A 25,858-nucleotide genomic window follows, 5' to 3' on the forward strand; every position below is an offset into this window, starting at 1 on the left:
CAGATAAGTCAGCCTCTTAGGTATCTCCAGAGACCTCTTCCTCTCCAGCTGTATCACTTTTGAATTAGTTTAGGCGATGGCTAACTTTTTTTTTTTGGGGGGGGGGGGGGGGGGGGGCGGGGGGAATTGTCGCCAGTCCTATTCTATTCTTCAAAAATCCTTGGAAACTGTTTTTTGTTTTTTCTGAAACCTCATACCCCTTTAATAGCCAATCCCAAACGACTTCCAAGAAAAATTCTAAATTCCTGAGCACCTACCAGGCCTTTCATCGTGCCTACGCCTCCAGCTTGACCCATCTCCCAATCCCCAAACTTTAGTCATTCAAAACTACAATTCCCAGAACATTCCAGGTGCTCTCACATCTCTGGAAACGTGATGAGCACTCCTTATTCCCATTTATCCTCGCTCTTGGCAGATTCCTATTCATCCTTCAAAACTCAGCTCCTTTTGAACCTCTGATGGTCACCCTCCGTGACCGTTGGGGGTTTCCTCTCTGGCACACCTTCACTGAGCCTGTACCAGGCCGCTGAGCACTTTGGAGGCGGGGACTGTCTTCATTTTAGTCTCCTCAGCAAAGCAGCAGCAGAACCTCCTCATTGTTCTTGATGAGTGAATGAAGGCATAAACGCTAGAGAGAGAACCTCACTCCAGGGGAACGCCCTCACGTTACAGATGGGAAACTGAGGCCCGGGGAAGTGACGTGACCTGACAAAATCCAAGAGGGGAAGGATCTGGGCCTCCAGGCTTTTGGCCATTGATTTTTTTTTTTCTTCTTCACTATTAGCAAGCCAGTTACAGTTAGAGACCTCTTTATTGCTACATCGAACTCCAGTCTCTGCTTTATTTAAGCCCTCACAGCAGCTAATAAGCGTCCTTCATTGTGATACGGTTAAATTTTTTTTTTTTTACTGCGTTGCCTGGTATGTTTCCTGAAGAGCCAACATCCTCTTTTTGCTTCCAGTTGTGACTGGGAGTTACAGGATCCTCTCCATCTTTCACCACCAACCCCTCACAGGAAGAGGGACCTCTGTCAGGAAGCGACTCCCATTCCTGCTGGGTGACAGTTTGTCTCCGGAAACCGTGGCGCCCTCAGTACAGCCAGATCTCCAGTGGCTTAGGGTTGGTAAGGGCTCTTCACAGATGTGAATAAAACTCAGGGCAACGCCCTTGAACTCTACCTTGCAACTCTTCAGGATGTTTGGAGGCGATGTTGCCTCACCTCTTATGCCTATCGGGACAAATATCGGGGCTGCTGAGGTCGCGTAGGGGCCAGATGCGCGGACTCGCTCCGTGACCGAGCCACTTTGCCTTTCGGTTGAAAAGCGGGGTTTGCGGGGCGCCTGGGTGGCTCAGTCGGTTAAGCCTCCGACTTCAGCTCAGGTCAAGATCTCACGGTCTGTGAGTTCCAGCCCCGCTTCGGGCTCTGGGCTGATGGCTCAGAGCCTGGAGCCTGCTTCCGATTCTGTGTCTCCCTCTCTCTCTCTGCTCCTCCCCTGCTCACACTCTGTCTGTCTCTGTCTCTAAAACAAATAAAAGTTAAAAAAAAATTAAAAAAAAAAAAAAAGCGGGGTTTGGCCACCAGAGTTGGGAGACGCCAAGAGACGCCAAGAGGAGGAAGGCGGGGCACCCTGGGCTGACTGAGACGCGCGCGCCGGTCGCGTGCTCCCGGCGGTCGGGGCGGGGCCTCCAGCCACGCCCTCCCTCCGCCTTCTGATTGGTCCTTTCGAAACAGGCGGCGAACCGCTGCGAGCCCGGAGGCTCAGGCGGAGGCGGCGGCGGTTGGTCAGGGGCGTGCCGGCGCCGCACAGATTGAATTGAGATGTCACCCCGCAGGAAGAAGTGACCATCCCGCGCCAGGGCGAGTGAGTACTTCCCCGTTTGCCTTCTTTTTAACTCGCGAGCCTTCCCTCGCCTTCTAGGGGCTGCTGCCCCTCAGGAGCCGGTCGAGGGACCCCCCCCCCCCCGCCCCTTCTCGCGCTCAGCGGAGTCCAAGCGGTGGTTTGTTTGGGGCTGCGGGATCCAAGACGTTCTGCGATTGGCCCGCCGCAGAGTTCGCGTCGTCTGATTGGTCCCTGGGGCTGTCAAGGTGAAGTTTTGCCTGCCCTCCCCTGCCCTCCCCTGCCGACCCTTGTGTGTGGCGTGAGGGGCAACAGGTGTGCAGGGGCGGGGGCACTGCAGGTGCAGACACAGTAGGTGGGGAAAGAGGTATTCGCCTTTACCGCTCTGCTTTGGAATCTAGAGAGGGATCAGAGCCTGCAGTTTAGTTGAGGGTCTCCGGGGGCACCGTTACCCCCAAGCGCGTAGCACAGATAAGGGTCACTTGATTCCTCAACACCACCCTTTGGAAGAATGAATGAAGTTACTGACCTTGGAGAGAGAGTGACACAGACCTTCCTTTTTGCCTGCCGGCAAAGTTTACAGCTTCTTCCCTACTTGTTCTCTCTGGTCCGGGCAGGGCTCTGCTTTCCCACCTGCACCCCTCAGCTTGGAGGGCTGCCTTGGGGGAGGATTGCAAAAGAAAGGGAAGACTTGTAGATTGCTCTGGAAATCCAGGGAGAACTTGGAAAGCTTGCTTCCTCGTGGAGTCACTCCTGGTTCCTAACTAATCTTTTCAAACCCAGGGATTGAATTTTATGGATTTAAGAGTGCTTTACGGGACGCACGGTGGAGTTGCTGATCCAGTGTTTAAGTGAAGAGATGGGGTGTTTTTTTTTGCAGGCCCAGTCCAAGTCACGCTTTGGGTTTTGTTTTGCTCGGATGAAGCGCGCTAACAACTACTTTCTCAGAAGATCAGCAGTTAGTGAACTGCTGTTTGATCACCTCTCTTGGCGCTTAAATTGTTAAGAATTGGAATTCTCACCACCTCAGATTTTCTTTGGGAGGAGATTGGAATGGATTTGAATGAAAAAGTGGAAACCGATGAGAATTTTCTAGCGTAGATTCTGATACAAGTTGTCTGACTCATCTGTTTCAAAAGCTCGTTAAAAGCCAACCGACTTTGGATAGTAGATGCCTCTGCTATTTTGACATTACTGAATTAAAAGTAATATTTCTTTTCAGCATAGCAGAGTTGCTAAACATTCAGGCTCTGAAATCAGGTTTTACCATGTGTGTGACCTTAGGCAAGTTGTTTAATCTTTCTAAGGCCAAATAAGTTTCCTAATCTGTGAAAGAAGGTTAATATTAGTTCCCTACCTTATTGATGGAAAGGTTGTTATGGAAAGGATTAAATGAAATAATCCATGTAATAGTTTAGTACAGTGCCCGGCACAGAGCTATTATTATTTCTGTGCTGTTTAATTTGTATTGAAAGTTTCAAGCTACACCCAAAGGGCTGAGAGAGCAGAAGGTAAAGGCAGTGCCAGAGGCAGCGATGAGTTCTCATTCATTGATTAATTTAATGCCTGTAAAGCATTAAAAATAGTATCTGGCACATACCAAATACTGTTACTATTTATCAGACTCATTATTACCTAGGATGTGCAGGTATGTGTTTTAGGTGCTTAACTTACATTATTGTTAAACCTGTAAGTAATCCTGTAATGTAGTTGATGTTATCTCCCTGTAATAGATGAGGAAACTGAAGCTTCAGAGAAAGCAAATAACCTACTAAGTCCTCCTGGAATTCAGTCCACGCTTTTCTTTGTGTCACACCGCCCTTCATTTATATTCCCAGCACTATATAGCTTCTCTGCACAGAGTTGTTTGTATGGCCCAGGTTCATTTCTGCCATGGGCATAGGTTTATTCTGAACACTTCTTTAATTAAAAAAAAATAATGAAATAATTTGTGATGGTAGATCAAAGTGTGTGATAAGAGAATAAAGTCAGTAACAAATGTGGTATTACTAAAACACTAAATGAGTCCAGTGGTGTTTGGAGAATTTGCCAATTTAGAAATAATGTTTCCCAATTTGTATTTTTCCATTTAGCTTTTGTGTATTCACTATATTTTTACTATGCAGCACTCCTCTACTGTTTTTTTTCCCCCCCTGTAAATCTCAAGTTTGGAGATAAGAGAAGAAAGTTCAGTTATTTCAATAATATTTTCAAGCCTACTGTTGATGAGGAAAGTAAGGGATTAAGGTTAATATGGATTGTTAGATTTTACTTTCTTACAGTAACATGTCTGTGTATGTCTGCGTGAATGTGTGCATGTGTTTTGCTTTCTTGTTACCTATTGCTTTCTATACTTTGATATCAGATACACCTTTACATACCTAATGAACCATGTGATATACATGGAATTTGAGAGAGTAGGAAGCTTCAGTCTGTCAGTAAGTTTGTCCCACTGCCAGTTTCCCCATTTTTAATTGAAATTTAACTGCCACAGAGAAATGCCTCAGAAGCCATGCTTACAAGATAAGGCAGTAATTACAATTGTATTTCTTCAGTGTTTCTCATTCTAAAAAGTTTTCTCATGCTATTACTTTGCTACAGAGTAGTTTGTTTTAACAGAGTTACCATGTATTTTATAAATCACTAATTTCCAAAGAACTAGAAGGTAATAAAATGTAGCGAATGCACTAAATGTTAATTTCATCTTTGATGTTGAAAGCTTTTAGGAATTTATAGTACAAAGACCATCAGTCATATGATAGATATTGCTGAAGTGCTGACTAATAGAGACTTCTGCCTACTATCACACACCATACATTTTTCTGTAACAGTATAATATTAGCTATGGTGAAGAACTCCTTTTACATAGAGTTTTAAACATAATGACTTATTTTTTCTTGATGGATGACTTGTTACTATTTTTTATTCTAAAAATAAAATTGGCTGTTGAAAAACTTGTTTGTGCAGGAGTTTTTCTTTTTCACACCTTCCCTCCCCCAATTTGGAAAACATTGTGATCCTAATAACATACATACTGCTCTGCAGATTGCTTTTGGTCACATAATGTATAATAGACATCGTTTCATAGCAGTAGCTATAGCTCTTCCTTTTTCAAGTGGCTGAATAATGTACTGCAACTTATTTGAGCACCTTCCTGTTAATAGATGCTTTATGTTGTTTTTACATTTATTTATATTAGTGTTTGTGTATGTGTATGTTTTCCATAGAGTCTTTTAGTTTATCATATATAAAGGCTAACTGATTGTAAGTTGTTTAAAAATTTTTATGATAAATGAATAGTTCTATCAAACATAAAATTAAGTTATTCAGGTGGAATCTCTATGAAACATTGCAAGAGAAAAATTTCAAATAGAAAAGCAAAGACTCCCAACAAATGAACAGTCTTTATAATTTTGCAAATAACGTGATTTTTTATGAAGCTCTAAGAATCTTATTTCTTTCTCTTGAGTCTTCATCTGTTTTGGAAGCTGCTTTTTCCTTAAATGCATGTACCACAGATTTACTTCATTATTGTTTCATGTTTCCTTTAGCGATAAATGCAACACTTATTGTATTTAGGAGTAAGTCTGGTATTAATTTTAGCACTGATTTCTATACTGTAGTAGAAGAAATGGAGAATGTTACCCCCCGCCCCAAGATTCTTATTTTATAAAGTATAGAGTAAAATAGAAGCATGTATTGATTGCTGTGTACCCTAAAGTGGGGAGGGAGTTCATGATGTTTTTTTTGTGTTTTTTTTTTTTTTTTTTTCTTAGAGGAATTGAATCTGAAAATAGGTAGGAGGGAGTCTTGAGGAAAGGAGGAGAAAGATTGTTGCATGTAGATAGATCATCATGTCAAAGTCCCAGAGATGAGAGAGCATGTTCAAAGGGTCTGAAAGAAGTTCAGTATAGCTGGAGTGTGAGGATCAAGAGAAGAGGCTAGCGGGAACCTATAAAGCTTTGTTAGCTTTGTTGGGGAGTTGGGGCTTTATCCTGAAGGCATTGGAGGGTCATTAAGGGTTTTAAGCAGGGAGTAGTAAGGTGTCCTCAGATGAGTGTTTGTGAAGGATCCGTCTGGCTGTAGTACGTGAAGAGCAGGTTGGAGACTTCCAAGGCTGGAGAAAAGGTGACTGATTGGAAGCTGTTTCAGTAAAGCTAGAGAGAGGTGATGGTGGCTTGAACTAGAGGGATGGCCATAGATATTGAAGAGAAAACTTAGAGGTACAAGCAATAAGATATGGTCACAGATTGTTTTGACTGAGGGATTCAAGGAGGCGGTGGAGGCGTGGGAGAGGAAGGAATCATGGATGACCTGTTTAACTTGGCGAATGTTGGTGCTGTTCCCTGTAGTAAACACAGGAAGCTTTTGTAAATGTTAAATGAGTGAGTAAATGAATAAATGATCTCAGTTACACAGAGGCAGGGCCCTTTGGTGGTGATGATGATGGTGATGATGATGATGGTAGACAATGCATAGCACAATGGGTTTCACCTATAAATTTTGCATGTTTTTTTGTTTGGTTGGTTTTGTTTATATTTTAGCATACTATTTACAACTGGTGCCATTTTCCTCATTGCTTCGAACATGATGGGCTCGCTATATGTTCTAATCATGTTCTGGATGTGTATCACTTTCTTCAGACCAAATGTCTTGACCCTCTGGGTGCAGTTTCCATTCTCCACTTAAGATGTGTATTACTTTCCTATTACTACTAGAACACATTACCGCAAACTTAGTGGTTTAAAACAACACAAATGTATGATCTTATGGTTTGAGAGGTCACAAATCAGAAATGAGCTAAAAAAAGAAAAAAAGATATTGTCAGGGCTTCCTTCTTTCTGGAGGCTCCAGGGGAAAGTCCATTTCTTTCCCTTTTCCAGCTTTGAGAGGATGCCTGTATTCCCTGACTCCTTCCTCCATCGTCACAGCCCTCAGTGACACAACCCAAATCTGTCTCCCTCTCTGCCTCTTTTCCATCATGATATCTCCTTTTTTCTCTCTGCTTCTCATTTTGCCTTCTCTGACTTGTCTGCATCCTTTTTAAAAATAAAATGTATTTATTTTTATTGAGGCACAATTGACATATCATGTTATATTAGTTTCAGATGTACAATATACATGATTTGATATCTGTATATCTTGTAAAATGGTCACCACAGTAAATCTAGCTAGCATCCATCCCCATACATGGTTATAATTGTTTTTCTTGTGATGAGGACCTTTAAGTCTACTTTCTTACCGGCTTCCAAATATGCAATAAAATATTAACTATAGTCAGTCACCATGCTATAATTACATCCCCATGACTTACTTATTTTATAACTGTAGGTTGTATCCTTTGACCCCCTTTACTCATTTTGCCCACCCCCTAGTCCTCACCTATGGCAATCACCCATCTGTTCTCTTTATCTGTAAGCTTGGTTTGTTTGTTTAGATTCCACCTATAAATGAGATCATACAGCATTTGTTTTTCTCTGACTTATTTCACTTAGCATAATGCGCTTCAGGTCCATCTATGTTGTCACAAATGGCAAGATTTCATTCTTTTTTTATGGCTGAGTAATATTCCATTGTATTTGTGTACTACATCTTTATCCATTCATCCATCAGTTGACGCTTACATTGTTTATGTATCTTGGCTGTTGTAAACAATGCTGTAGTGAACATGGAGGTGCATGTATCTTTTTTGAATCACTGCTTTCATTTTCTTTGATTAAATACCCAGAAATGGAATTGTTGGATCATGTGGTAGTTTCATTTTCATTTTCATTTTTTTTTTTTAGGAAATTCCATACTGTTTTTCATAGTGGCTATATCAATTTACATTCCCACCAACAGTGCATGAGTTTTCCTTTTCTCCACATTCTCACCAACACTTGTTATTTCTCATCTTTTTGATAATAGCCATTCTGACAGGTGTGAGATGATATCTCATTGTAGTTTTGATTTGCATTTCCCTAATGATTAGTGATGTTGTCTTTTCATGATGTCTTGCTGCCTGCCCATCTGTATGTCTTCTTTGGAAAAATGTCTGTAAAAGTAAGGTCCTCTGACCATTATTTAATCAGATTTTTCTTTTTCTTTTTCTTTTTCTTTTTCTTTTCCTTTTTTTTCTTTTTTTTGCTATTGAGTTGAATTGGATATTAAGCCCTTATCAGATATATGATTTGCAAATACTTTCTCCCATTCCATAGGTTGCCTTTTCATTTTGTTGTTGGTTTTCTTGCTGTGCATCAGCTTTTTAGTTTGATGTAGTCCCACTTGCTTATTTTTGCTTTTGTTGCCTTTGCCTTGGGAGTAAGATCCAAAAAATCATCTCCAAGACTGATGTCAAGGATCTTACTGCCAATGTTTTCTTCTAGGAGTTTTATGGTTTTAGGTCTTACATTCAAATTCAAGCCTTTAATCCATTTGAGTTAATTTTTGTGAATGGTGTAAGATAGTGGTCCAGTTTCATTTTTTTGCATGTGGTTGTCCAGTTTTCCCAACATCATTAAAAAAAATTTTTTTAATGTGTATTTATTTTTGAGGGACAGACAGAGAAAGTGCGAGTGGGGGGAGGGGCAGAGAGAGATGGAGACACAGAATCTGAAGCAGGCTCCAGTCTCCAGGCTCCAAGCTGTCAGCACGGAGCCTGACTGGGCTTGAACTCACAAACCATGAGATCAGACCTGAGCCGAAGTTGAATGCTTAACTGACTGAGCCACGCAGGTGCCCCTTCCCAACACCATTTATTAAAGAGACTGTTCATTCCCTATAACATATTTTAGGCTCCTTTGTTAAAAATTGACCACAAACATGGGTTTATTTTTGGGTTCTCTAATCTGTTCTATTGATCTGTGTGTCTGTTTTCATGCCAGTACCATACTGTTTTTGTTGTTGTTGTTATTGAAGTGTAATGTAACACACATTGTTACTTTAGCTTCAAGTGTACAACATAGTGATTCCACAAGTCTATCCATTATTCTGTACTTATCGTAAGTATAGCTACCCATACTGTTTTGATTATTGCAGCTTTGTAATATAGTTTTGAAAACAGGGAGAGTGATGTCTCTAGCTTTGTTTTTCTTTCTTAAGATTGCTTTAGTTATTTGGAGCCTTTTGTGGTTACATACAAATTTTAGGATTGTTTGTTCTGTTTCTGTGAAAAATGCCATTTGAATCTTGGAAGGGATTGCAATGAATCTGTAGATTGCTTTGGGTAATATGGACCTTTTAAAAACATTAATTCTTCTAGTTTAAGAGCATGAATTATCTTTTCATATATTCGTGTCTTCTTTAATTTCTTTCATCAATGTTTTACAATTTTCAGTTTGTACACATCTTTTACCTCCTTGGTTAAATTTATTCCCAGGTATTTTATTCTTTATGATGCCACTGTAAATGGGATTATTTACTTAATTTCTCTTGCTGATAATTTATTATTAGTGTATAGAAACAATAGATTTTTTTTTTAAAGTTTATTTATTTTGAGAGAGAGAGAGAGAGAGAGAACATGAGCAGGGGAGGGACAGAGAGAAGGGGAGACAGAATCCCAAGCAGGCACTGCGCCATCAGTTCAGAGCCTGACATGGGGCAAAACAACAGATTTTTATGTATTGATTCTTGTCTAAATGTTGAATTCATTTATTAGTTCTAAGAATTTTTTGGTGATCTTTACAGTGTTTTATATGTAATATCATGTAATGTACAAATAGTGACAGTTTTATTTCTTTCTAGTTTAGATATTTTTATTTTTTCTTGCCTAATTGGTTTGGCTATGACTGCCAAATACTATGTTGCATAAAAGTAGAGAGAGTAGGGATCCATGTTTTGTTTTTGATTTTAGAGGAAAGGCATTCAGTTTTTGACCATATGATGTTGGCTATGGGCTTGATATATATGACCTTTGATATGTAGTATTCCCTTTATACCCAGTCTGTTGAGAGTTTGTCTTATAAATTGATGTTGAGTTTTGTTAGAATGCTATTTCTATATCTATTGAATGATTATATGATTTTTATTTTTTAGTTTGTTAACATGGTATATACCATGTTGATTGATTGTGCATATTGAACCATCCTTGCATTCCTTGAATAAATCCCACTTGATCATGGTGTATGATCCTTTTAATGTATTGTTGAATTCAGTTTGCTAATATTTTGTTGAGGATTTTTGCATCTATGTTTATCAGTGATTTTGGCCTCTGCATCCTTCTTATAAAGAGTCTTGTGATTACATTGAACTCACCAAGATCATCTGTTATCCCAAAGTCTTTAATTTACTTAATCTGTAAAGCACATCTTGCTCACACACAGATTCTGGGGATTAGGATGTAGACATTTTGGGGAGTCATTATTCTGTCTACCACAAATGGAGTTTATTTAAGATGTAATAAAAATGTACTGTCCACTGAGGCATACAAATTCCTGAGTAGCACATTGCTTCCAGAATCCTTGCCCCTTGGCACAGCTATTCTGTCCTTTTCACTTGGATACTTTGCCTATATACCATTTTTAGTCGTTTTCTTTTTCTTAGTGATTCTAAGGCATCTCACTTGACCTGCTGGTACCTTAACCAGTAACCACTGTACATATTTCACTTTGGACATGCTGGGTGAAAGGCAAAATCATTTATCAATTTAGGTTACATAATAAATGAAAATAATAAAGAATACCAAAAATGGTCTCCCAGTAGATACTTGTCTACTATGTAGCCGCTTCTAACCTACTGTCACATTTTGTTCTACAACAAAAGCAGTGTGGAGAAGGGAGACAACCCAGTTTTCCCCAGAGATTTTGAAATGTTTCCTAAACTTTAGGCTTGAATACTTTTTTCAATACTGTTTCCAACAGCAGTCCAGGAACTTATAGTTGGTGAAGCAATGTACAGAAATAATACAAAATGGTATGAAGCAGTGTAAAGGACGTGATTGAGAAATGCTATGTGAATTCAAGAGTTAAAGATAAAATCAGAAGTAATTCAGACCAGTCAGGAAGGCTACTGGGAGGAGGTAATAAATTATAAGCCTGGTTAGCTGAGATGATCTTAGATGAGGGATCTTTTCAACTCTTCTTTCTCTATGTCCTTTGCTAACTCCTCTCATGTCTAAATGTTGGATTTTGTCAGGACTTGTTCTTAGGCCTTTATCACTGTTTTCTCCATTTCTTTCTTAGATGATCTCATTCTTTTCAGTGGCTTTACCTCCCAAGTAGTTGCTGACAATTTCTACCTCCTTGAACTTTTTTCTTAGCTTTAGAATAGTATTTCCAACTGCTAGATTGACACTCCCACTTGGCTGTCTTTAAAGGCTTCTCAAATTAAACATGACCAAAGCACAGCACTTTTGACCTGTTAGTACTCTGTTCCCTGCTTTGATCTATTCAGACTCCCATCATCCTCATCTCCCACTAACTATTTGCTCAGTTGCTTAAGCCAGAAACCTGGGAGTCATTCTTAATAGTTCACTCTGTCCTTACATCCCTCCTATCCACCTCTCCATTTCTAACCATTATCAAGTCTTGGTTCTAACTGAAGTGGATATCAAATCCATCCACTTCTCTTGAGTAGAGACACTATCCACATTCTAGTTCAGTCACCATCATTTGTCACCAAACTACTGCAGTACTGCAGTAGATTCCTAACCCTTCCTCTGCTAGGCACCTCTCCACCTCATTTCCTGTATGCTCCCATTTCCTATATGGTCTCACTGTTTCTACCCCTGTCTTTGTCTCCTTCTTTCATTGATTCCCCTGGTTCTTTTTCCCATCTCTACCCACTCCCCTTTCGGTTTCCTTCCCACTTTCTCTCTTAAACCCATTACTATTTCACTCCCATACTCCTCTCTCCCCCTCAGAGAGTTCTTTTGAAACTATGAGTTAGATCGTCTCTCCCTTGGTTAAAGCTCTTCCATGGTTTCTCACTGCTCCTAAAATGAAATCTAATTTCCTCAACATGGTCTTGTGTGATGGGGCTGCTGCTTAATGTTTCAACCCCATCCTAAGCCACACATTCTCCATGCTTCAGCCATACCTGCTTCTTTCAGTTCTAGGTATGTGCCACATTCTCTCTTCAAAGTCTTTACAAAAATTATTCTCTATACTTAGAACTCTTCCTCTCTTTCTCTGGCTAAATCCTATCATTCTTCAAATTCATGTTTTCCGTCCAGCAAAACCGTTTCTAATCATTTAATCTAAGTCTAAAGTAGCTGTTTCCTTCCCTGTTCTTTTCTTCAAAGCAGTTATCATGATTTAACACTGTGTATTCATTTGTGTGGTTGCTTTTTTTTTTTTTTTTTTAAACCTTCCCACTGGTGTATTCATTCCGTAAGGGCAGTCACACGTCTGTTACATTCATTACTGTGTCTCTTGCCTATGGTGCTAGTTCACTGCAGAGGAAGAGTAAATGCTTGTTGAATAAATGAATGAGTATACACCACATGGAAAAGCATACAGCCTGAACCGCAATATAGCCACAGAAACGAACGAAACTGAGGGAGAACAATGAGGAGATAGGCTGAATGGAGCAAAGGGCCAATGTTAGATAAATTCCTAAAGACTTTTATTCTAGCCAAGAGAATTGTGAGTCATAAATTAATATGTGAGTATCCTCCCAATTATGACATGGGCATTTTATAGCTTTTGCTTTCACTTATAACTATATTTATTTATGTTAGTAAAATAAGTTATCCATATTATGTTTAATAATTTCTGAGCGTTATTAGCCTTATCTCTTTTTAATTTGATAAGTTATGTTAAATAAACTATAATTATGTCTCATCACAGTATTAATTATACCAACTAATTTGTTAAGTGCTAGTTATCTGTCAGGTCCTTTATATGTATCATCTCACTTAATCTTTATAATAGCCATATGAAGGAGGTGGTGGTATCTCATTTTACAGATGAGAACACTGAGAACCAGAGAAATTAAGAATCCCAAGGTCATATAGTTAATATGCTAGACCTGGAATTCAAACCAGATGTGTCTGCTATTTTTTACTACTATAGCTGGTGTCTCTATGGTGAGTTGTTTTAGAACACATTAAAAAAGTGAAATATGTTTTGTATGACTATAACATTTCTATTTTCCCTAGTAGGCAATTAGAAAATATTTAACTCAAAGTTTTAAAGCTAAGACATTTTTCCCCCTGAACAAATCAGAGAGGATATCTTTTACAACTATTTTTCTAAATGAAGCCTTGAAAAATGATGACATGGTTTTTGACATACAGAAAGGTGTACAGACTAGTATAACACCTGTGTTCTCACCACTTATCTTGAAATAAAATTTTACCAGTACAGTTGAAAGCCATTTCTCCTCAATCTCATCTTCCTCCCTCTCCTCAGCAGTAAACATTATCCCACTATCCCAACTTTGGAATTTATCATATCCCTGCAGCTTATGTATCTTGGCAATAATCTGGTGTCTGAGTATGATATGTGGTATGGTGCAGTTAATATCATTATTTTTCTGAAAAAAACTTACCTTATTTCTTTGCTTTTTTGCCATTCTTTTTTAAATTGGCCCCCTGATTTGTACCAGGAATGAGCTTTGCCACTTTATGCTCTCCCGCCATATCTTGTAACATGGGTGAGGAATAAACATGTACTCAGTTTCAGAGCCTACAGCTATGGGACAAAGGATCAGTTCAACAGGTTGGCATTTTTGCCAATCATGATCTGAAGTCAAATTGGTATGAAGAGGCTTACCATAAATGATCTTAAGGACCTCATGACTGATCTTGTTTCTAAGATGAGTAAGTGGGTTAGGTACAAATCCTATTCAAGTTTCAGGTAGGTGAGTGCCTTCTGTGTTTTGTTTTCCCCAGATTTTAAAGGTTAAGTATAGTACTCTTCCCTTATGATCTCCGGATAAGCTCCTGGTCTTGTGAATGATTCCCAGCAGTGTTACAGTATAGTTTGGACTTGGTCACATGAGAGGTCTTTTTGCCCAAATCTAAGGGAAAGGACTTCCTCAAATTGGCAAAGAATAGAAATAGACTCCCCCCAAAAGGAAGAAAGACAAAAACAAAACAAAATAAAGGCAATAATTTGCTAATTAAGATGCAGCAGCCCCCCCCCCAAAAAAAAAAAATGTTGCTGACTCAGCATAATTGGTTTATATGAGAAAAATAGAGACTGAGACTTTTAGGGAAAGATAGAAAAGAGGAGAATAGGTAATCAAATGAGTGAGAAGCAAGAATCATAATTATGATGCAGACTGGGGTCGGGGCCAACTCTAGAATAGATGCTACTCTTGGGATTAAAAGCCTGAGACACAAAAATGGTTTAGAAAGATAATAGTAAGTGACTAGAAAATATCTACAACTGGCTCTTAGTATCTGGGACATGGTGACTACTCATTAATTAACTGATGGTTTACTGATACATCTCAGTTTATAAAAATTTCTCAATAAAAGTATATATTTGCATATGTGATAATTTTTTCCTATGTGAAGATACATTATAGCTTATCTGAGTATGATTTTATTAAAGAATCTCTTTTTAAAGGTAATTTAGATGGTCATATTTTGTCATCTTAAAAGTAGTTCTTTGCATTATACAAGAAGAATGTTTTGAAAATATATACACAAAAGACTCTTCTGCTAAAGTTCAAGTGACTGAAGGTTGTGCACAAATTCTTGATTTCTTTCATAAAACGAATTCTGTTGGATTTTTGCATAAAAAGTGCAACTACTAAACATTCTTGTGATAGCTTCTTTGTGAATGTGTCACTGTTCTTGATTTGCACACGCCTTATAATTTAGGCCTTCTTTTGTTTTGGGTTGGCAGTTCCAACTGTTAAAGCTCTTGTCTGATTATGTGGGACTCCTTATTTTAATGGGAGCAGCTTCTTTGCTGCATTTTTAAAAAATGGTCTCGGAAGCTTCTTACTGTGGATCTTTGTTGAGGACAAAGGATTATTTATGCTAAAGGAAAATGTATTCCCCACTGAATTAGCTCGTGGGAAGCATAACAAGCTTATTAGTAATGCTCAATTGTACTTTGGCCTTTTGCTATGGTAGAGGGAAGGAAAAATGACATCAAAAAGGACATTCTGCTGTCCTTTGCCTTCCCGCAAAGAAAACGTGATGTAATATTAGACTTTTGTTAGATTTAGCTCAAGTTCAACTTTGGTACCAGCAGAAATATTCCTGAAAGAAAAGTGGTATGTTTGGTATATCTTAGAGGAGAAAATAACTTTCCTTGGAAATTGATAGCATTATAGCTTTATAAACCATTTTATATTTTTTATTAGAATGTTTTAATGGTGGTTTACAATAAAAAATAGACTAGTATATTATGCTCGTATAAGCAATCAATATTCCTAAATTTTATATGTTATTGTCTATGTTATTGTGAGTGTTTTTAAACTCTTCACTTTTTTTCCTTTCTAAAAATACATTAAAGAATTTTATTAACCTAACTTAATTAATTAAATTGTAGTTTTTTCTTATACATTTCAAAAATAGTACTTTGGAGTTAAAATTGCTGTTTTTTGTTTCTGTTTTTTTTTTTTTTTTTGTCTTTAGCACCTTATGGATAAAATAGCTTATGTAGAATTGTTATAGAAAGTCCCTGAGTATTGTTTCATAGTTAAAATTGCTGTCTGTCTTTATTACCTTGTTGTCTGGCAGAAGAAGCTAATGGTTAAGCCTGTGACTTTATACAAAGTCCAGATGAACTTATACGATCTCTTTATCTTGACTTCGGTATCAGTTGTGATATTTATGTTTGCATTACAGTTTACATTATGTTTATAGGGGAAATTTTTGGGAGACTTTTATATGTGCTAAGTTTTATTGTCAGTTTTATTTTACTCGCCAGATGCTTCAAGAATTACTTTGATATCAATGCCAGAAACTACATATTAAATGTGTTTTAGGTTTTCCTCTTTTAAATGAGGAATACTTTCGTAAGTGAGAAGCTAGGGGTGATAATTGAATTCTCCTACAGTCATACTATTCCAAATAGAAGAAAAAGTTTTAGGTTTTCAGTTAAATGGAAGATTAAAGCAGATTCCTTGTAATTTGGAGGTGGGGGAGTAGGAAAGCTACCACTATTTGCATATTAATGTTTTGTTCTATTTTCAGAAAAGCATTTTCATTTCAACATAGATGGCCATGCAACCTGCAATTCAAGTAAGTGTTTTTCTTGGAAAAATATGTATTTAAATTATGAGATTATAATAAATTTATGATAATTAGTAAAATATTAAAATTATCACAAAATGTGTTTAAGGAACTAGTTTCTTAAGTATCAAATTTTAGTTACAGGAATTAATATATTTTACTTTCTAGCTCTGAAAAGATTTTAATTTTAACTTTTTTATTAAATATTTGTAAGACTCAAAAGTTCCTTAGAATTTGTGGGTCCATCTTACTTATACTACCGAGGGAAGAGAATTGGAATATGTTGTAGTTTCCCTCTCCTTACAATTTATTATGTGTTTGTAATTAAAAGAGCTATCAATGAAAAGAATTATAAATTATTTATTTTATACAGTTGTCTCTGTGCCCTGTTATGACTGTAAATGACCAGGCATTAAAACTTAAAATTTAGTGTTTTTTTGTTTGCTTTTTGGTCAGGGGAGGCAAGATAAACAGACAAACCAGAATAATCTTAAATTTGAATGATGTCCAGAGTTGGTATTTGCTATATTGTTTCTATATTCTTCTAAATGTTTTCTTTTGATATAAATAGAACATGCTTGAATCTTAAAGATAAAAATCACATTGAAATTCTACCTATAAAGATGCAAGCAGCTATTAATAAAATTTGCCTTGCAAAGTGAGAACTTTAAAATCAATCATTTCTCATTCTGGGTCTGCCACTCTTGGTTGTGAGATTCTGGCAACTTATTTTACCTCTAAGAGTCTCTGCTTCCTTACCTCCAAGGTAAAGATAATAGCACTTATGTTTCAGGGTCGTTGTGAGGAAATCAATGGAATCAATGAGGGAACATGAGCAAAGTGCCTACTAGAATATATGTTGCATAGTAGACACTTCCAAAATTTGGTTGCATCATTGGTACAACAAAATTCTCCAGATATAAAACTGGAGATTAAACTTGTATCTTGAAAGTATTTGTTTCTTTTCTCTTCTTTCTTTCTTTCTTTCTTTCTTTCTTTCTTTCTTTCTTTCTTTCTTTCTCCCTTCCTCTCTTTCTCTCCCTCTTTCTTTCTTTCTTTCTTTTCTTTCTTTCTTTCTTTCTTTCTTTCTTTCTTTCTTTCTTTCTTTCTTTCTTTCTTTCTTTCATTCTTAGAAAGATGGCAGTGAGTGAAGCCTAGAGAAGATGATTTATTTATCAAATGTTAGCAACTCTGAACATGATCCTGCTTATACTCCCTCCTGTGTGTACTATGCAGCTGTATCCTCCACTCTGTTAATAAAGAGTTCTATTATACTTTTTTCCTTCTGGGACTTGGAAGTCCATGGCAGTGTTCCAAAAGGTCTTGTTCTTGCCCTCTGAGTCCTCTCAAACCCACACTGAGGATGCTCAAAACTCCTTCATTACTCAAAACCATTTTTAATACCATTTTTTAATCTGATTATTTCTATTTGTCCTCTTTTCACCTCTTTACCCAAGTCTCAGAAATGTCATCAGTTTTTTCTTGATTCCTTATGGTGTGCTTTATATCATTGCCACATTGATCATGTTTTTCTCATTCTATTCTAATGCCATTAATATTTTCTTAACTTGGTAATTTTCTTCAGAGTTTTGTTTTAAAGTTCTATGAAATCTTCTCTGATCCAGATTTTACAGATTCATCTTTATTAATTCTTTATAAGAGTACCCTTGACATCTCTCATGGATGTTTTTTGATTCTCTCTCTGATGAATGTGAGAACTTTGTAGGATTTTCACCTCTTTCTCAGCTAATTATATAAGCCAGTTGCATATTCATAAGTGCCTTGTAGAGAGGAGACATCCATCAGATAGCTGATTAATTGATTTCTTATTTTTTGAAAAATTTATTTATTTTTGAGAGACAGGGTGGGGGAGAGAGAGAGGGAGATGGAAAGAGTCCCAACCAGGCTCTACATTTGTCAGCACGGAGACCCCATGCGGGGCTCAAACCCACAAAATGTGAGATCATGACCTGAGCCCAAATCAGGAGTCAGATGCTTAACCAACTGAGCCACACAGGCACCTGTCAATTGATTTCTTATTAATTTAATACATTAAGATCTTCCCTTGGGGCACCTGGGTGGCTCAGTCAAGCATCCAGCTCTTGATTTCAACTCTTGAGGTTATGACCTCACAGTTTGTGGGATTGAGCGTGGAGCCCGCTTGGGACTCTCTCTCTCCCTTTCTCTGCTTTTCACCCCCTCCCTTTCAAAATAAATAAATAAACTTAAAAAAAAAAAAGATCTTCCTTGTCTCTCTTTTTTAATTTATATCCTTCATTCTGATTAGTAAATAGTCATACAGTCTACAAATGAACAATAGTTCCTAATCTCTTTTGTGTCATAGTCCCCTTTGAGAATTTGACAAAAAGCTATGAACTGAGAAAAGGCCTGTTTGTATGTAGGCATAAAATTTTGCCTAAATGTAAGTTGTTTATATATGTACTCAAGTTCATCTACAGACTACCTATGGATTAAGAATCTTTGCAATATGACAGCTTTCGCATATTTGAGAACAACCTTTACACAGACAGTTTCTACTATTTACATCTAACTTTTAACAACATTAATATGGTACTGACCAGCCCAGGTTATTATAGAATCTTCTATGGCAATAGTAGGAGAATCCAAGTATTCTTCTCTCTAATGTGGCAAGAAATTAGAATGACTTGTTAATATTAACTTCTCCATTTTCACAGATGATTTTTTTCAAAACCACCTTTCTAACTAATGCACATCTTTCCCTGACAAACATTTGCAAATGCTGTGCCTTTTTTCCAGCTCAGCCAAATGGTTAACAGACAAATAAGATTCTGTTGACTATGAAATACCCTCTAATGTGAGATGCATCTTGATTTTGATGGTACACAGAGTCATTTGCTAATATCCTCAATTAGTCAACAAATATGTGACTTAGTACCATGTGCTATGTCTTCTACTGAGTTCTGGGATTATAAACAGAAATAAGACATGCTTATGAAAGGAAGATTTAGGTAGTAAATCTTTGCTATACTCCCTTTGAAATAATTGTAAGAGAATTCAGAGAAACAAATAAAAAGGACATCTTGTCTTTTTCCTAAAACTTTATAGGGTCTTCATATATTTAGGAGTTCATTCTCCAGTCTCTACCCTTAGTTCCTGAAATAACAGCCCTGAAATAAGTTATGGGTTTTTTGTTTGTTTGTTTGTCTTTGGATATTTTAATTGAGTTTCACTACTCCTGTTTTCCTCTTGTGTTCATTTTCTTTCTTTGCCTTTGGGATTTTTTTTTTTTTTAATGTGTTTGTTTCTCATCATAGGAGATTGAAAGCAGCTCGCTCGTTCTTTCTTTCTTTCTTTCTTTCTTTCTTTCTTTCTTTCTTTCTTTCTTTCTTTCTTTCTTTTTCTTTTATTTCCTCCAAAATTTGTCTGGATTAACAATGGTGATGTGGATTTTGATTTGGTGTAGTAAGACTTGCCTTAAATAAACCTAAAAAAGTTTAATATATTTTAGCAGGAAAATGATCTACATTTAAAAATCAAGAAAGGACTAGATTCACTTGGTATTACCTATACTCATACCTCTTTTTTTAAACATAAAAAAAAAAAAACTTTATTTTAAAGTAATCACAAGCCTGAAAAGTAGCTTTAAATGTAGAACAGAGGTATTTGTTTGCTGAACCATTTGAGAATAAGTTGCCAATCTAATGACCCACTACCTCTGAATTCTTTAGTGTGTATTTCTCACAAATAAAGACATCTTCCTATCAGAACTGCAATAAAATAATTGGAGCCAGGATATTAACATTGGTACAGTACTACCATCCAATCAATATTCAGACCATATTCAAGTATTGCCAGTAGTCCCCATAATGTCTAGTTTAGAATCACAAGCTACATTTAGCTGCCATGTCCCTTAGTCTCAGTCTAGTATCTCACGCTTTGCTTTCTTTAATGACCTTGACACTTTTGAATATTATAGACCAATTATTTTGTAGAATGTCCCTCAGTTTGGATTTGCCTGTTCTCATGATTAGATTCAGGTTATGCATCTTTGGCAGGAATATCACAGAGGGATATTGTGTTTTCTCATTGCATCATTTCAGGTAGAATGTGATTTTGATTTGTCCCATTATTGATGGTGTTTACCTTTGTTACTTGGTTAAGTTGCTATCTGTCAGGTTTCTCTACTGTAAAATTATTCTTTCTTCTCTTGGTAATAAGCATTTTGTGGGGAAGTACTTTGAAACTATATAAACATCTAATTCCTCATCAAAATCCAAGTTTATTCATATATTTTTATCTATATGAAAGAATAGTTTTTTTATTTTACTCAATGTGTTATAATCCATTTATATCATTGTTTGATGCTCAAATTGCTCTTGATTTAGCCAGTAGAAGTCCCTTTACGCTAACATCTATGTCATTTTGGTATGTCCCGATCATTCTTTGAGCCCTTCTTTGCTTTCTGGTAAAAGATACTCCTGTCATCATAGGATTCATTCTAGTTTTCTCTCATTCCGTAGAAGAGTTATACCTCTCTTCTTTGGCAGTGAGAAAACTGGCTCCCATTTGATAAATCCCTGTGAATGTAACCAGTCTCCCATTGTTGCTCCCTGTATTGATGACTTTCTCAGCTCACTTGGGCTCTGACACCCTGCACTGGGCTGTTCCCTCATCTTCCCCTGTGGACACCCTCATCCTACTCAGGTTCTGATACCGTGCACAGGGCTTTTCCCAGGTGTGGACACTCTCTTATCTCACTCAAGGCCTAATCCTCCATTTCAAGATTCCCTCCTGTGAGAACCCCTCATCACTTCACTTGGGCTCAAATACCCCTTCCTGAGTTGAGAGATGATAGTCTTTTCTCTAAATAATATTATATTAAAATATATCTAATTGTATTTCAAATTTTTGTGAGTGTCGGATTGACAGTATGTTTCTGTCAATTTTTATTCTTAACCAGGAATTGGCCAGCTAGTAAATATTTTTGGCTTTATGAGCCAATAGGCAAAATGGAGGCTTTTATGTAGGTACTCATGTAGGTACTTATATAACATTATTATATAACATCATTATTATATAACATCATTATATAACAAATTATGTAGGTACTTATATAACAGCCATTTTAAAATGTAAAAATCAGGGTGCCTCGGTGGCTCAGTCGGTTAAGCGTCCAACTCTTGATTTCAGTTCAAGTCATGATCTCATGGTTCGTGAGTTCAAGCCCTGCATCGGACTCTATGCTGACTTGGAATTCAAGTATGGAGCCTGCTTGGGATTCTCTTTCTCTCCCTCTCTCTTTGCCCTTCCCCAGCTTGCTCTCTCTCTCTCAAAAATAAACTTAGAAAAAAAATGTAAAAACCATTCTTAGATTGTGGGCCATGCAAAAATCAGATTATTTAGATTTTTTTTTAGATAATGCTTATATAATGACCAGAAGTTTATAAAATGTCATTTATGCATTTATTCATTCATTTATCCATTGTATAACAAATACTGCTAGGCCCAATGCTAGACACTACAAAGATGTATCTTAACCCATTTTAGAGCTGAGAAGCTGAGGTCTTATCAGGTAACTTATTTTTTTAAATGTTTGTTTATTTTTGAGAGAGAGAGACAGAGCATGAGCAGGGGAGGAACAGAAAGAGAAGGAAACACCGCGAGATCATGACCTGAACCAGTGGGACACTTAACTGAGCCACCCAGACACCCCTGATCAAGTAACTTATTAAACTTAGCTAGCAGGTGAAGGAAAATGGTATTTGTTGGCCTTTATCCTGTTGGTTGATATCGATTCATTGATTAGGGATTTACTTATATTTACCACAGTATTGAATACTGAAAATATCTCGAGTGTCTAGATTAATAGTTTGCTTCTAGTTTATAAATTTCTGTGAATTGCTACAGTTTAGTATATGTGTATATAATATATGGTCTATAATTCATCATTTAAATATAGATGTGAGTTATGCTGACTTTTAAAAAAGTTGGTGTTTTTCTCTAGGTGTGGTTTGGAGAAGACCTGCCTCTAAGTCCGCGGAGTCCTCTGACCCCCAGACATGGGCCAGGGTTGGCTGATGTTTGTCAGTATGATGAGTGGATAGCTGTGAGGCATGAAGCCACCCTGTTGCCCATGCAAGAAGATCTGTCAATATGGCTATCTGGTTTGTTAGGTAAGGCCTGAAAAGATACTCAAAATTGTATTTTTTATTTAGTAAATATTTATTGAGAATCTTACTCTTTGTTGGGGAGTGATTGTTCCAGAGCCTGGGGATAATTTAGTGAAGGAAATATATGATATTCTTGTTCTCAACAAGCTTACATTCTAGTTGGGGAAATATTCCAATTCACCCTGAACCTTAGGACTTGGATAGTAAGGAAGTTTGAGGCTTAACAGAAGGAGTCAGTAGTGATCTTTGAATAATTAACATTTCAGTTGTTAATGTTAAAATCTTTTTTTAAAGTATATAGGTCTGATATTGGGGTCTATATTACTGACCTCCCCCACCTTAATCTTATATAAGGAATGAAATTCTGAGTAGAATATATACTGTAGTTAAAATGATTGCTATTTCTGAGGCATTGAGGAGTAGAGGCATGTAAACCCTAGGAGGAAGTGTCAGGTTAGAGAATATCTGGCATCATATTTCTTTACTCAATTAGAATTGAGGAGTGCTCTGAACTTTCTCTCCAGAAAAAAAGCTCTCTCTCTCTCTTTTTAAATGTTTATTTGTTTTGAGAGAGAGAGATAAAGAGAACAAGCATGAGTGGGGAGGGGCAGAGAGAGAGAGAAACAGAGAAAGAGAATCCTAAGCAGGCTCTGTGTAGTCAGCTTAGAGCCTGACATAGGACTCCATCCCATGAACCATGAGATCATGACCTGAGCTGAAATCAAGAGTCTGATGCTTAACCGACTGAGCCACCCACATGCCCCCTAAAGCTCTCTTTTTAAATGCAAAATTTCATGTAGCACTCCAAAGTTTTTGTGAAAAGGAATATATAAAGCTTATCTATGGCCTTCTCAAGATAATTAAAAAAAACTGCACAGTTTTTATCAGCCTGATGATTTGGTAATTTTTTTTTAAAGTTTATTATGTAATAATAATGGTTCTAAAGAAAGGTTTGAGAGGTGAAAAGATGGTATTTCCTGGGTGGTTGTTATGTTATTACCTATAATTTTAAAATTGTAACAATGTCTATCTTATATAAAGAGAATATTTTTCTTGTGTAATCAGTAACGTGCAGTGAATCAAAACTTAACATTAACAGTTAATATTGAAAAATAAAACACTCTAGTTTTTAAAAAATGAAATAAATGGTCATTTTATTTTTCCTTCTATATCACAGATATTTTTGTTTCAGTTGTCTTTCATGTAGTTTGGCATTACCTATTTTAACGGTAATTTCTAAGAGTGAATATTTGGTCTGATCTAAATTTGTTTTGTGTTTCAGCTATAATCTAATTACATTTAATTAAATTTTAACTATATTGTTTGAATTTACTGTTTCTAATAGATCTTAACTTTAAAATATGTTTTTAGGTATTGAAGTTAAGGCAGAACGATTATTGGAAGAACTTGATAATGGAGTACTACTATGCCAACTGATTGATGTTCTTCAAAACATGGTGAAAACATGCAACTCTGAAGATCCTGGGGTAAGAACATGTTTGACAGTAGTGACTTTATACCTGTGTACATATTAGTTTGTTTATGTACATTTCTTATCATGTCTGAAAGGTTGTGAACTTCCACCCAAGTATCTACAAGACGTTAGATAATTTACCTAATCTTTTTGAGCATCTGAAAAAAATATTCTCACTTGCAAAATGGAGGTATTGACATTTACCTTGTTAGATTTATTTGTGAAGGTTTGGTGAAATTAAATGAGGTAACGTATGGATGGTATTTAGCTTAGCATTTAGTGTAAGTTAATATCCAATAACTAGTTAGCTGTTCCTGAGAACAGTATTCTCACTTGTGAGAGTTAAATGAGAAAAAAGCTTGTGTTGGTCCCTGGCACACAGTTTGGGGCTATTATTATTATTATTATTACCATTACTATTACCATCATCAGCATTATCATCATCATCATCATATTCTCTATATATATATATCGTCTTGATGGTAAATTCTATAATTTGGTTGAATGAATAATAATTTTTTTAGACATTTTTCTTCCATTGACCCTAAATTCATGATTTGAAGTAGATGAGGTTTCTTCTTTTCATCAGACATTGGTCACTGATGAGATCTGAGGTCTGTGAATGTGGGGTCTGGACCCTCACACAGTGTTGGTAGAAATATAAATTGGTATCACCTTGCTGGGAGACAGTGGGTGATAGACAGCACACTGAAAATAAAGCACATCTTTTGATACATAAAGTAATTCTCCCAGGAATTTATTCTAGGAAAATAACCACAAATTCACACAAATGAGTGTGCAAAAAAGTTAAGAGCAGCTTAAATGCTTATCAATAAAGAAATTATTAAAAATTAATTATGGTACCTAAACAGAGTGGAATGTATTATCCATTCATTAGAAATGACTATTTTAATCTGTTATTTTTCACCCCAAAAGATGCCTACAGCCTACTGTTAAGTGTGTATGTGCACATACACAAATCATATTGCAGCCTAGCATGTTTATGTAGCATTCTGTTGGTGCAGATATGTATACTCTGTGCGTAGCGATGCTTGTTAACATGTGAGTGAGAAGATTTCAGTTGACAATTACAAAAACTCACAAGACTGTTTTAATTCTGGAAAATACAGCAACAGGAAGGGTATATAAGGAACTGGTAATAGTGGTTAGCTCTAGGTAAAGAGAGGAACTGAGTGATAGAAGTGGGAGAAAGACTTATACCCTATGGTGCCTATTGCATTTTAAAAAATCTTATGCATAAATTGCTTTTTCAAGTAAAAATTTAAAACAGAACTAAAACCACTCCGCCTTAGCAAGATTATCTAACTATTCTTGGTCCATATAGTCAAAGAATTAGGATTCTATAAAACTTAGACCATCAGTTTTCAAAGAACTTGAATTAAGAATGGGTTACTACTTCCTTATTTGACAGTCTCTCCAAGAAACTCAGAACCATATTTATGACTCTGCAGATAAGGAAATGAGCAAAACTGAGTTAACATAACATTAACCTTTAACATAGCAATAATTTTGTGTTTGTATTTACCTGCATATGGAGAGACATTTAGATGTGCTTTGGAATTATTAGACTGTCATTTTTTAATTTTAATTAAGACTTCTGTGTCATTTTAAGAAGAAAGAGGTTAGAGATGCTTAATCCTGCTGCTAGTTTTGACTAGATTGATTTTCTAGGAATCATCTTCTGAAATATATTTAAAGTAAAATAAAATAATTTTTGAAAATATCTTTTCTTCCTAATGTGTACTTTTAAGTGACATTCAATACATCAAACATTTACTTAGTAATATCATAATGGATATCTAATAAAAATACTTTTGATCTGCATTTTTGAAATTATTCTTTCACCTTTTCCAGAATTTTCCAATGAGAAAAGTGCCCTGTAAGAAAGATGCTGTCTCAGGTTCATTCTTTGCTAGAGACAATACTGCAAACTTCCTTCACTGGTGTAGGCACATTGGGGTTGATGAGACTTACCTCTTTGAATCTGAAGGTTTAGGTAAGTGTTGTTGTTATCATTGTGTTTAATGTTTATTAGGGTACTTTTGTATGCCTCACATCTAATTTTTTTTTTCCCCAAATAAGGACTCAAATTCCATATCTCATTTTCTTAGAAAAATTTATACTTTAAATATATGTAAAACAGTTGGAGAATCAGATTCTAAACCATATATATTAGGCTTTTCATTTATAGTTAAAGATCTCATATATTTAGAATGCTGTAGAAATATTTTACTTCCTAAATGAGTTGTTCAAGGGA

General features: G+C 36.5%; 1 protein-coding gene across 3 annotated transcripts in view; it reads left to right on the forward strand.

Annotated features, from left to right (window-relative positions):
* Window positions 1–1,757: 1,757 nt before the first annotated feature.
* GAS2L3 (growth arrest specific 2 like 3) overlaps window positions 1,758–25,858 on the forward strand; it is a 58,075-nt gene continuing 33,974 nt past the window's right edge. For all 3 annotated transcript variants that reach the window (XM_042993005.1, XM_042993006.1, XM_042993007.1), the window contains exons 1-5: window positions 1,758–1,862; window positions 15,916–15,963; window positions 21,941–22,109; window positions 23,478–23,593; window positions 25,456–25,597. In XM_042993005.1, the coding sequence (XP_042848939.1) occupies window positions 15,940–15,963; window positions 21,941–22,109; window positions 23,478–23,593; window positions 25,456–25,597 (451 nt within the window). In that variant the 5' untranslated portion in view covers window positions 1,758–1,862; window positions 15,916–15,939. The remainder of the gene's footprint in view (window positions 1,863–15,915; window positions 15,964–21,940; window positions 22,110–23,477; window positions 23,594–25,455; window positions 25,598–25,858) is intronic.

This window comes from Panthera tigris, chromosome B4, assembly GCF_018350195.1.
Source record: "Panthera tigris isolate Pti1 chromosome B4, P.tigris_Pti1_mat1.1, whole genome shotgun sequence".
NCBI lineage: Eukaryota > Metazoa > Chordata > Mammalia > Carnivora > Felidae > Panthera > Panthera tigris.